This window comes from Pseudopodoces humilis, chromosome 21, assembly GCF_049639895.1.
Source record: "Pseudopodoces humilis isolate 2021_Gansu_Grassland_sample_001 chromosome 21, ASM4963989v1, whole genome shotgun sequence".
Taxonomy (NCBI): domain Eukaryota; kingdom Metazoa; phylum Chordata; class Aves; order Passeriformes; family Paridae; genus Pseudopodoces; species Pseudopodoces humilis.
Window position 1 is genome coordinate 3,372,501 of NC_142220.1, and position 12,804 is coordinate 3,385,304.

General features: G+C 37.4%; 1 protein-coding gene across 11 annotated transcripts in view; it reads left to right on the top strand.

The window, feature by feature from the left end:
- BPTF (bromodomain PHD finger transcription factor) overlaps positions 1-12,804 on the top strand; it is a 54,806-nt gene that overhangs the window by 23,767 nt on the left and 18,235 nt on the right. For 5 of the 11 annotated variants that reach the window (XM_088065338.1, XM_088065344.1, XM_014255752.2 and 2 more), the window contains exons 8-21: positions 890-1,245; positions 1,509-1,640; positions 2,184-2,313; positions 3,011-3,146; positions 3,616-3,837; positions 4,130-6,545; positions 6,768-6,892; positions 7,106-7,234; positions 7,523-7,673; positions 8,453-8,576; positions 9,954-10,206; positions 10,652-10,813; positions 11,773-11,921; positions 12,186-12,309. In XM_088065338.1, coding sequence (XP_087921464.1) covers positions 890-1,245; positions 1,509-1,640; positions 2,184-2,313; positions 3,011-3,146; positions 3,616-3,837; positions 4,130-6,545; positions 6,768-6,892; positions 7,106-7,234; positions 7,523-7,673; positions 8,453-8,576; positions 9,954-10,206; positions 10,652-10,813; positions 11,773-11,921; positions 12,186-12,309 — 4,609 coding nt within the window. The remainder of the gene's footprint in view (positions 1-889; positions 1,246-1,508; positions 1,641-2,183; positions 2,314-3,010; positions 3,147-3,615; positions 3,838-4,129; positions 6,546-6,767; positions 6,893-7,105; positions 7,235-7,522; positions 7,674-8,452; positions 8,577-9,953; positions 10,207-10,651; positions 10,814-11,772; positions 11,922-12,185; positions 12,310-12,804) is intronic. The other 6 variants (XM_088065345.1, XM_088065348.1, XM_088065339.1 and 3 more) reach the window with 5 other exon arrangements.

Below are 12,804 nucleotides of genomic sequence, written 5' to 3' on the forward strand. Positions count from 1 at the left end.
CTTGGAAAACTTAAAGAACTATAAAAAAATGGTCTATAAAAATGATAATTTCTTTAAATGATACTAAACTTTACTTAAAAAGTTTTTAAAAGTTATTTTTTCAGGTAATGGAGGTACTTTAAAGAAAAGACAGTGATAATAAATTAGCAAATGGTGAAATTGTATATCACAGGAACCTTTTTTCCCCTTCTCCTTTGCTCTTGCTCTCTTGGGTGCTCTCTACAAAGTGATATGACAGTGATCCAGTGCACTGATATAACTGTTTTGTATGACTGGTTTGTTTGTTGTTTTGATTCTGGTTTCTTTAAGTAGCCTGGTTTATCCAGGAAGGAACTGTTTGACTGTTGGGACTTTTTTGCAGTTGTCTCCATACTATTTGGTATATTAATTTTATTTTTGTTAACTGATTTTCCTTGTAAGTTAACATTTAGTGCATTTATTCACAAACCAATTAATTTAGTTGAGTGATGTTAGTGGAAGCCATGTTTTCGAAGTGCAGGATATTTGTTTGCTAAGCTGCATGTCTGAATTCTGTAACAAGGAGATGTTCACAGAGAGCTTACCTGAGTGTAGTGAAGCTGCTTTCCCAAAGCTCTCTCCTTCCATAGGCACAATCAGAGCAGCAAAACAGGCTCCTGTTTGGTCTGAGGAGTCTAGATGATGATTTTTTAATGTTAAAGTTGATCTAGGAATATCTTAACTCTGTAGACAGGCAGTGATGAAGTACATATATTGGTGTATTGTATAAACAGTTGTTTGCTTCTACAAACTGGTCCAGAGTATTTTTATTCTTTTACAGATAGACATTTGAAGCCTAAATCATAAATGAGTAAATAGAAGGAATTATTTTACAAATTCACTGAAAAGTTTCCAATATTTCTTTCTTAAGGTTCTGGTGGTCAACTCTCAAGGTGAAGTCTCCCGAGTGAACACCAAGAAGGACATTGTGATTAAGGGAAATATCAACAATTATTTCAAACTGGGGCAGGAGGGGAAGTACCGTGTTTATCACAATCAATATGCCACCAATTCCTTCGCTTTGAACAAGCACCAGCACAGGGAGGACCACGACAAGAGGCGACATCTCTCACATAAATTCTGCCTGACTCCAGCTGGAGAGTTCAAGTGGAATGGGTCTGTACATGGCTCCAAAGTTCTCACCATATCCACCCTGAGGCTGACCATTATTCAGCTAGAAAACAATATCCCAGCATCGTTCCTTCACCCTAACTGGGCTTCCCACAGGTAAATGAATAAATGGAAATACTTATTCTCGTGTTTTACTTGTGGTTTTGCTAGCAGTGTTACTTTGTTTTTTCAAATCTGTGATCTCCAAGCACTGTGCTTCACTATAATAAAACATCATCTGTGTTTATGATGGAGGCTGAAAGGTTTATATATTTGAGTATTACTACAGGAGTCTTTATTCTACCATTAAATCTTTTTAAAATGGCAAGCTATATTACTGCATGTATATGTTTCAGATCATTCTCTTTTTTCCAATTTAGGTCTAACTGGATTAAGGCTGTTCAGATGTGCAGCAAACCCAGAGAATTTGCACTAGCACTGGCTATATTGGAGTGTGCAATCAAACCAGTTGTCATGCTTCCCATCTGGCGGGAATCCTTGGGGCATACGAGGTAGAATTAATAAATATTAAAGTATTGTTGAATATGAGAATTTTACTTTGGATTGCAATTGCTAGTCCCTGTAAGCCTGTAAGAATTATGTTTAAATTGAGATAGTCATTCAGCACTTGAAGTGTATTTTCTCAAACAGAAACACTGAAAAACCATGACAGTATTTTTTATAGTGTCATTGCTCCTGCATTTGTTTTATCTGAGCCACGGTCTCAAAACTGCTAAAACTCTGGGAGAGTAGAAGAGCAAATTTCAACACTCTCAGTTCATTGGAGTCTGGGGTTTTTTTGTCTCTCATTTTGTCATAAGAACAGAAAATGAATGTGTCTGCTCTTAGACACAATTGCATCCAGCTGTGTTTGCCTCACTGAAATAGCAAAAAAAGTGATGTTCCTGTTACACGTAATACCTAAAACCTGATAGTGGGCATTCCTCTTAACTTCAGATGTTTAAACTTATTCAGAGGAATATTATGTGCTATTGACTTCTTATCTTTACTTGCAAGATCCTGTACTTAAATGCACTTAAATCTGTATGGATTAGATTACGCAGAATGACAGCGATAGAAAGAGAAGAAAAGGAGAAAGTGAAAAAAAAAGAGAGAAAACAAGAAGAAGAAGAAACAATGCAGCAAGCTACATGGGTGAAATACACATTTCCTGTCAAACACCAGGTGAGGGTTTCTTTTGTGGGAAGAACAAAGAAAATACAGAAACTGTTGATTTCTAACTCTTTTTCTGTTTTCATTTAAGCTTACAGTGTTCATGTCCTTGTGTTACTCCTACGTGAAAGTAGGAACCATGGCCATGTATTCAAACACATGATCTTGGTCTGAAATGAATTTGATCTGTGTCATGCTCTTACTGACACTGCCTGAGTGACAGATACTGGTCTGCAAATGCAGCCTTTCCTAGTAGAAGGTTCTAGGGGATTATTGGAATCTTGTCCCACTCCCTCTCCCCAAAACATCCAGCCTTAGGAAGGTTGTATAATATGATGGGAACTACTGTAGAAACCTCTTTATATCCTCCTACAGTAGATATTAACTACTTCTGTTGGAGTAGTTCTTTGCTCTACACTTGTTATAACAAGCATACAGGTTGATTCAAAAACTCCTATAATCTTTCAGCTTTTAGATTAATACAATTACATTAAAAAATTAGACTTTTAGATATTACTGTGATAGATCAAGTTAATTATCAGCAGATATATCTTCAGTTTTAGAACATTATTTCACAAATATACTTCAACTTGCTTGGAAAAGTGTACAAATGTGGAGTTTTTTTGAAGTATCAGTGAGTTTCTAAATGTAAACATTAATAATGCAGCAAATAGCATCATTAATATTACTTAAAAAAAAATATTTACAGGTTTGGAAGCAAAAAGGAGAGGAATATAGAGTAACAGGATATGGCGGTTGGAGCTGGATTAGTAAAACCCATGTCCACAGGTTTATGCCCAAACTACCAGGAAATACTAATGCAAATTACAGAAAATTACTATCAAGTAAGTCTGCATTGCTTACATATTTTTTAATTGCAGTTAATTTGTGTGTGATATTTCTTAAGGAGACTAGGAGTAATGTTCCAGCAAAGCTTTTGTGGATATAGGGTAATCTTGGTCAATGTAGCCTGTTCAGTTGTCACAGACATTTTGTAGCTACATTAAATTGTTTCAGTTTTGTTGTGTGTAATATTTGTGCATCTTTGTATAGCCCTATTTAAATTAAAGATAGATAAAAGTTATATAGAGCATCAAAACCAAAAAAAAACCATTTTAAATATTGAGAGGGTGTACATATATATATATATTTTTTCAGTAGTGCACTGTTTAATCTATGGTGTTAGCACTGGATGCTTAATTCTCTTTCTGAATTTCACTACTGGTGTGCAAATGAGGTAAACTAACATACATTCAAATGTGTCAAAGTACAAAATATATTTTGGATAATTGAAATAATTTAATTTGTCAATAGCAAAGAGTGAAGATGAAAAATGCAACTTGGATAAACGAAAAGGTGCACCTAAGGTAAAAACAGAGAAAGACAGAGCAAAGGATTCTCGAGATCCGCAAGCAAAAGACAAAGCAGATGTTTCAGAAACCTTGGAGAAAATAGAAGTAAAAGAAGAAAAGTTGCATGAAGACAAATTGGAAGTTGACACAATTTCTGAAAACTCAGATCATGCAAAAAATACAGGTGATAATCTTTTGTTATTGTGAAACTCACATTATTGCATGAGTAAAAGCACAGAACCTCAGAAATAACTAGTGAAAACCTGTGTAACAGGTTTTGTCAAGGCATCTAAAATGTCTCAGTTAAATGATTGCCTGTTATCCATTGTAGTAGTGTCTGAAGCTTTTGTTCCTTTTTTAATTGAAATCTATTAATATGCTAAAAGGTCCATTTATTTCTTAGTACTTAATGTAAAAATATAATTTGTATTCATTGTTGGGGAGCTCACTGACTCAGAGTTACTTCTTCTTCACAGTGGAAAAAGGCATCGATGGTGAAAATGATAAAGTCATCAAGGAAGAACCTATGGATGTGGATGATGTGAAAATTGAGTCCTCCATAAAAGATGAGGAAAGTCATTGTAAGCGGGATATAATCAATGTCAGTGAGGGATTTCATTTAAGGACTTGCTACAAAAGGAAAGTAAAATCATCAAAATTAGATGGACTCCTGGAGCGGCGAATAAAACAGTTTACACTGGAAGAAAAACAGCGTCTAGAAAAGATTAAGCTGGAGGCTGGTGCTAAAACTGGGGGCATTCAATCTCTGAGCCCCCAGAAAAACACAGATGAGCTCCAAACGAGGAAAGGAAAAGAAGGAAGCCAGTTTGACTCTTCTTCCCAAGATCAAAGCTGCATTTCAGGCAAGACCCAAGCCAAAGATATGGAGCAGGACTGTTTGCCCATCAGCAGTATCTCCTGTACCAAAACTGGGGATGAAGATGGACCTTCTTTGCCTTTGTCAAACAGGCTCTCAAAAGAGGGGCAGCTGCTGGATGAAGACTTCCGTCAGTCCTCTGAAGGAGACAGCTTTGTTCAGAATGATGGCAGAGAAAACAACCCTGAACCTTCGACTGCTGATAAGTGTCAAGGACAAGAGGCTCTTGGAGAGTCTGAGAGCTCTTTAGTGGATGGCTTGAAACAAACCAGTGCAGAAGGCCGAACCAAATGGGATGTTTCAGAAATAAATGAAAAACCCTTGAAACAAAAGCTACCTATTACCAGAGTGTCTCAGCGAGAACTTGAAAACTTAGGGCCAGTGGTACCTGAAAGCAGCTGTAGAAGAGATGCTGTGGCCACTCTTGAAAAACCAGACTCAGAAGGGAATTCTGAACAGCAAAGCAAAGATGCAGAAAACAATTGTATGATAAAAAGCCATATGGAAACCATGTCCTCTCAAGAAAGTGAAATGGAGGAAGAAATTTCTCCTGTAAAGACTGAAAGTAAATCTGAAAAGATTATATTTCACCAAAAATCAGCTAATAAAGATCTGGAATCATTTAAAACTGGGCTGATTTCTGAAAGAAACCTTGAAAGTCAATCTCTGGAGCACATGGATGGGGAAGATGATAATGAGGATTTACTGAGCTCTAAACTAACAGAGGCTAATGGTCAAAAGAAAGGTCAGGAACTGAAAGTGGAGACAGGTACCATGAACAAATATCTTGATCAGACAAATGTAAATACTGTTACTGACAAAAAGAATAATAAAGATGAAGAAACTGAGACAGAAAAAGAAAAATCATCATTTCAAATGAATGGAAAAGACAGTGACATTAAAGCATTGTCAAATGATGGCTGCTTAGTGAAAAATACCTGTGAAGCAAAGGCAGGAGGTGATATCGAACCAAAAGTAAATAATTTTAATAAATCCATTCCGGAACATGAAATAAAACCATTGACTTTTAAGGAATCTTCTGTAAAACCATTCATGAATGGTGACATCATGGGAGAGGACACAAAAGATAAAAATATCGTGGACTCAAAGTCACGACTGCAGAGTTCACCTGAGTCTGAGTCTGGAGAGGGTCTTCAGGCACTAGACGAAGTTTCCAAGTATGTGCAGAAAACTGAAGAAAATCAGCTTTTTCCTGAGAGATCTGCCAGTGTTGGCTCTGCTTCCCCACCAACACAGCCTGTCTGTAAAGAAAATAACCTGAACAGTGAAACAGAATCTATGGAAACTGAAGCAATTGAGGAGAAGAAATTTGCTCCATCGCCTGTAACCTCATGTGAGGGATCCAGCTTGCGCTGTCACTTTGCTGACCAGAATGGGGTACAGACATATAAAATGGAAAATATTAATGGAGAAAGTAAAATAAAAACTGTTATTACTGAAGTGACTACCACAACCTCAACTGTGTCCACAGAGTCCAAAACGGTGTACAAGGTTGCAGAGTCTGGAGCTGCCAGCAATGAGAAAACCACAGTTGTTTCCTCCACAGAAAACTGTGCCATCTCCACTGTCACCACTACCACCACTGTGACCAAGCTCACCACTCCAGCCACAGACACTAACTCTGATGTCATCTCTGTCCAGGAGCACAGTAAAACAGTGGTTACAACAACAGTCACCGATTCACTGACCACCCCAGAAGGCACATTGGTGACTTCTATGACTGTCAGCAAAGAATATTCCACAAAAGACAAAGTGAAGTTAATGAAATTTGCAAGACCCAAAAAAACTCGTTCTGGAACTGCCTTACCATCTTATAGGAAATTTGTTACGAAAAGCAGTAAGAAAAGCATATTTGTTTTACCCAATGATGACTTAAAAAAGCTGGCCAGGAGAGGAGGGATCAGAGAGGTTCCTTATTTCAATTACAATGCAAAGCCTGCCTTGGATATCTGGCCTTATCCATCCCCAAGACCAACTTTTGGGATCACTTGGAGGTACATATTTCACATTTTTGAGAAAAAGTCTAGGATGTGATGAAATTAATTGATTTTTTAAAATACAAGTGATAAACGTTTATTCCCAAATATGCAGATTTTGCTATTTATTATTCAGTTTTCTATATTGTTCAGTAAAAGTAGAATGGAAAACCTTTGTCCTGTTGGTTTGGTTGGGTATTTTAAGTTTATTTAAAAATATAATTTATATTCTGTCATTAGGTACCGACTCCAAACAGTCAAATCATTGGCTGGAGTGAGCCTGATGCTGAGGTTATTGTGGGCATGTCTCAAATGGGATGATATGGCAGCAAAAGCTCCACCCGGGGGAGGAACCACAAGAACAGGTATTGTTATTTTAAATTTCTGGGTTTTTTTGCAAAAGCTTTTGCTGTAAATTCTGAGTACTACACTCCCTCAAAGCATTTCTATAAAGGCTCGCTGTCAGCTGTGGCATTTGAATTTTGTTTGTTGTTTCTTTGCCTTGACTGTATTGGGTTGATTGGAGATTTGGCTTTATTTGTGTCTGTTATTAATGTACTGGGACTCATTTGTTGCAGAAACAACTGAAACTGAAATTACAACAACGGAAATAATCAAGCGGAGAGATGTTGGTCCGTATGGGATACGGTCAGAGTACTGTATAAGAAAAATCATATGTCCCATTGGTGTACCAGAGGCTCCAAAAGGTTGGTTTGTTAGTTTAGACATTTTACCCCCTCCTTGTAATCTAGAGAAATTAAGGTAACTGGATCTTTATGCTAATTCAGCCCATCAAGGGAGCAAATGCAGTTTGCCAGGAGCCGTTAATTTACCTACCAGGAAACAAATGCTGCATTTAACAAATGGACATGATTTCTGAAGCTGAAGGGCCTCCCTGTTTATAAAATGGGACAAAACATTACTAAATCTTGGTTTACATTTCAATTTCGTTTTACAGTATAGCTTAATGTGTGTGTTTTGACTGTTCTCTAAAGAAACTCCAACACCCCAGAGGAAGGGACTGCGATCAAGTGCCCTCAGGCCGAAAAGGCCAGAAACCCCCAAGCAAACAGGCCCTGTTATAATGGAAACTTGGGTAGCAGAGGAGGAGTTGGAGCTGTGGGAGATCAGGGCATTTGCTGAAAGGTAAAGTGAGCTTTTAAAGAAAGTAGTCTTCATTTGTGTGATTGTTAAATAAAAGTTCCCCTAGAGAACACAAACCTGGTCACTATGATCACTAGAAACAACATCTGTGTTGTATTTTTACTGGGCCTTTTAATACTGATAGTCAAGCTTAAAGTTACAAAGCTAAATTATTTGATGGTACCAAAATTAAGATATAGAGGTATTTCAGATTTGTTAGAACTAATATTATATTAATTTTTCCATGCTTATGATCTAACCACTGTTAAATGATAAAAGGTTATTACTGTAATGCATGGAAAGCCTGTAGGCTGTTTTTGGCATGACTTTGTACAGTATTTGTTAAATACTTCTATAATCTGAAGAAAATGACTGTGTACAAGTAAATTGAGCCTGAGAATACTCAAGTCATAAGATGCATATTTTCAGTATCATGTGCTTACAGTTGGAACAACATTTTTGAGTCTCTTGGAAAGAATAATTTTAAATGTATGTTATTACATGGGTTCCTTGCAGTCTCAGATGTAATTATAAATTCCAGTTTTGATTAATAGTTTCCTGTAAGATGTTGCAGTAGTTTAGCATCAGGATATTTCAGTGATATTGCATGCAACTTTAGTAGTTTATTTTGAAATATTTTTAAAGCCATGACCAGTTTTTCAGTGATCTTCTGTCTTGATGGTTGGTCTTACGAGAGCAGTTATACTGGATAAAACAAAATGCAGTTTGGTGGTTGGATTTTATGTGGTGGTGTAACTTACTTTTGGTTGTGTCTTTGGCAGGGTGGAGAAGGAAAAAGCACAGGCAGTTGAACAACAGGCTAAGGTTAGTGAACAGAAGAAGGCAGAGGAGTTCAAGGCCCAATTGGAGGCTCAGCTAAAACACCAACGTTTGGCTGCCCAGCAGGTGGGGAGCTGTTGGTCGTCCCAGCAGTCAGCAACTGCCCTGCTCACCACATGCATCACAGCCTGGGAAATGAAGTTATCCCTTGCTTATACCATTTCTCAAATAGTTCCAACTGCAGATTAAGCCATCAAACAATGCTGCTGCCACTGTATACATTTGTTATATTGAAACAGGGTTAAAGCAAAGGTTTGTTCTGGATTGCCTGGGTTTTCCCCATGTTATTTGTAACACTTTAGAAAGGTTTAGTTTGTTTCCATTTTAAAGAAGGCTGGGAAGCACCCATCTCCAGGTAAGATTCTCAGCGTTCTGTGTGTGATGGAAAGCTGTCTTGGAATACAGCTGACTTGGGAATTCAACTGCATTTCATGCTTCACTCAAATTGAATCTTTTGATTTTGTTCTATCTTAAGTTATCTGAGTTAAGCCCACTGATAATTTTATTTAAATACATGTAGATGTGTATTTGTATTTATATTTAAATGTATGTAATTAAAATTAGGAAACCCGATGCCATGGTTGTATTTCACATCCATTATTAAGAACTGTGTGTTTTCTCAACTTACTCCTTTTTCATTTCATCTTCCCTGACAAAAACCCATTAGTAGTGAACAAGTGCTTCTGATTTGTGGGCACTACTGCAATATAGTGCTGGAATTTAAATTAGATAAATACAGAGATAATTCCAGTAACATGGGAAAAAAATGTTAGATTAGTTGACATTTTAAAAGAGCCTGCTGATACATCCCTTCACTAAGGGACTCTCTAGATTACATATGCTTTTTCAACAGTTACAGCACAGAAGTTCACTGGGTAAGGTAAGGGATTTTGAACCTAATTTTTTCAAGCAGGCTGCAAACTGGATTTACATTTAAAAGAATATTTTTAAAAATTGCATTCTGAATGGTGAAATAGAATTATACAATCTGGTTTTTCTGTAATTGGCAGGATCTCAGTGCAGGAAGCTCTAAATTTAGGAATGCTAATAGTAAACTCTGTTAATGATGGTGTACCAATTACTGACATAGATGCATGCACATGGTCAAAACCAAATATAGATTAATATTTTGTGAAGTTTTTTTAATCTTTATGATTAATCTGAGACAAATTAATATGTTGGGGAGGTTTTTTTAAAGTGAAGCATGCAGTGAAATTAGCATAAGCCAAGGATTTTCAAGTTGCTATAACAGAAAATTTCTGGCTGTGTATTCTAAGCAGATCCGTAGTTCTGGAGGTCAAGGAGCCTATTCTTGAATCCCCTACAGTTTGAACTAAAATCCTGCCAGAGGCCTTTATCTCTCAATACTGGGTAGAGACAATGTTTATGTTGTAAAATCTGAAAATACTAATTATCTCTATATTCCATTTTTTTTCTAAATAGAAACGGCTGGAACAGCAGAAGCAGATCCCTGCAGGAGGTGTGGTCCCTGCAGCCACCACAGCCAGCAGCACTGCAACCACAGTCTCCACACCACAGAAAGTGGTGGTGGGCCCTCTGACAGGCCCCGTCCCCACGGGAACCAAAGTAGTGCTCACCACTAAAGTGGGGTCTCCAGCTACAGTAACATTCCAACAGAACAAGAATTTCCATCAAACTTTTGCTACTTGGGTTAAACAAGGCCAGTCTTCAACAGGTAAGGAATTATTCATTGTGGAAGGAACGTTGCTAGAGATCATCCTATGTATGCATCACATCCCATATACACATCACATCTTCTCCAGATATGCAGCATTATTACATTTCTGGTTATCTTTGCTCTTAACTCTTGCTATGCCAGAAGGACGTTTCTGAGATTATACCTGTCTAGTTTTTCCTTGTTCTGACTTGCTAGAAAGTCTCATTTCTGCCCTGTCTCATTAATTACTGGCAGTTTTCATACTAGTAATCATTCATTAAAGCATTCTATGGTGTAACATACTGTTTCCAGAAAAGAACCTTTAGCAAAGAAAGCATGACACATTAAAAAAAAAAATAAATGTAAAAGTAATCCTGTAGTTTGCTGTCTCATACTTGAAAAACAGTCATTTCATTGACTAATTATTCTGCTCTAAACCTGCCTGTTCTGTGTGCCTCAATAGCCACTAGCACAGCTGCCACCTCAGCCACAACTATTGCCAGCACAGGGCAGACCTTCCAGCTCTCAGGCAGCCCAGTAACGATGGCAGGGAAAGTGATAACTAAGCTGCCACTCCCTGCAAACAGCAAGATTGTTGCCGTCAATGTGCCATCAACTCAAGGAGGTAGGGCAAAGGGAACTGAATAAAAACTGTATTCCAGTTTGCTGCTTAATTCTCCTTTGACACTGTTTTCCCAGTGAAGTAAACTGTGACGTGAAGGGGGAAAAAATATTTTATATATATAAATAAATACAAGTTTCTACAGCTTGTTCCCCCTGTGTTGCATATTTGTGTCTGTAAGGGGAAAAGTGCAAGTTTTTTGACTATAAATTATTCTGCATTTCCTAGCACAAAATCAGGAGCTTGATTTTAAACAATGTGGAATGAAGCATGCTTTTTTTTTTTTGTTATCTAAATCAACAAAGCAACTTTCGTCACAAAAATATTAATGCCTACAGCTGCTCTTCACTGATGAGCAGGAGTTTGGCTCCAGACTAAGATTATCATTTTTGATTCTTGCCTCAAGAAGAGGACTTAATGTTTTGAGATTTGTGAATGTATATTGAACAGAAAAGCTCAATTCTCCATCTCCATGATATTTAGCATTGAGTAAATCACAAAGGCTGCAGATTTTGTATTGAAATTTCTTAGGTGACAGGAGAAGCATTGCCCATTTTCTTCAGCACTACAGTGTTGTAGGTGAAAGGTGTTTAAACTGCTCTCCTACATTTGAAATTAATCAGATTATAGCTTTTAATGTTTGTATAACACTAATTTGTGGCACCCTGTCAATGCAAGAACTTCTTTGCAGTTACCATCAAACTGATCTTTGTGAAGATTCACACTTTCCTTAATCTTTTCTAAAATACCTGTTTCTTAACTTAAAATGTAGTTGGACTATTGACAAAGTATAATGCTGCTTCTTTTTACAATATGACAAAGACTTGCCCAAGAAGTGTTGAAAGGCTCAAAGGTGTTCTAGAAATCTGGAGACTTGAGTTCTAAATGCCAGCCTGGAGTTGCATTTAGTTCTTTTGCTGGCCATTATGTCATTAATGAATTCTCAATTTTTCTTTAATTAGGTGTGGTTCAAGTTCAGCAAAAGGTATTGGGTATCATTCCATCAACTACAGGTGCAAGTCAAACCTTTACTTCATTCCAGCCAAGGACAGCAACTGTAACCATTAGGCCAAACACCACAGGGACATTAGGAACAACAAGCACTTCACAAGTAAGATGTTTTTCTGGTTTTTTACTTCAAAAAAATATGGATACATAGACTTCAAGTTATTGGCGGATATTGAAAGTTCTGGCTAATCACTTTTTAATGTTTTTGGCTCATCTCAGCAATGGTGTGTATGGATCCTTTATTCCAAAGAGGTACAAGAGTTCCCTCCAGTTGGGAAAATTAGAACACATGTGGAAAAACATTCAGGGCATGTTCCAGGGGTTTTTTCCTCAAGTTTACAGGTGGTCTCCTCTTTGATGTGCACAGGTAGTGCAGGGGACACCACTGCGCCCCGGGATGACGGTGATCCGGACACCACTGCAGCAGTCCACCCTTGGCAAGACCATCATTCGAACACCTGTAGTGGTGCAACAAGGTATTCTGCCAGCCAGTAGGTTCACTTTAATATTTAAATACCTAGTGTGAAGTCCATGGTTTGTTTCTTCATGAGTTCCTTGTTGTGTCGTTGTGTCCCAATGCAAAAATCCCTTGTTTTGATGCTTGACTAATGCCTTTTTCAGCTTTTAGATATGTTTGTTGGAGGCTTTGTCAATTTTATTCATCATTGACAGTGGGAAATGTAGTACTTAAAATTAAGTCCATTCATGGAGGGGGGGAGTGGAGGGGAAGGAGGAACAAACACAAAAAAAAAGCATAACACCTGAAAAACCCTAAAAACATATAGAGTAATTGTGCATTGAGAAAACCTTTTTTTGTATGTTTTTTCTTAAAGAGAAGCTCAGTGTTTGAAGTACTCCATATCCATACAACCTTAGTTAAAATGGGAAATATTTTGCAGACATTTTTCAATCACACAAATGGTTTGTAAAGAAATTTTATGTGCAAACTGCAGTGTTTGCTTTGCCTATCTGATCACCATCACACC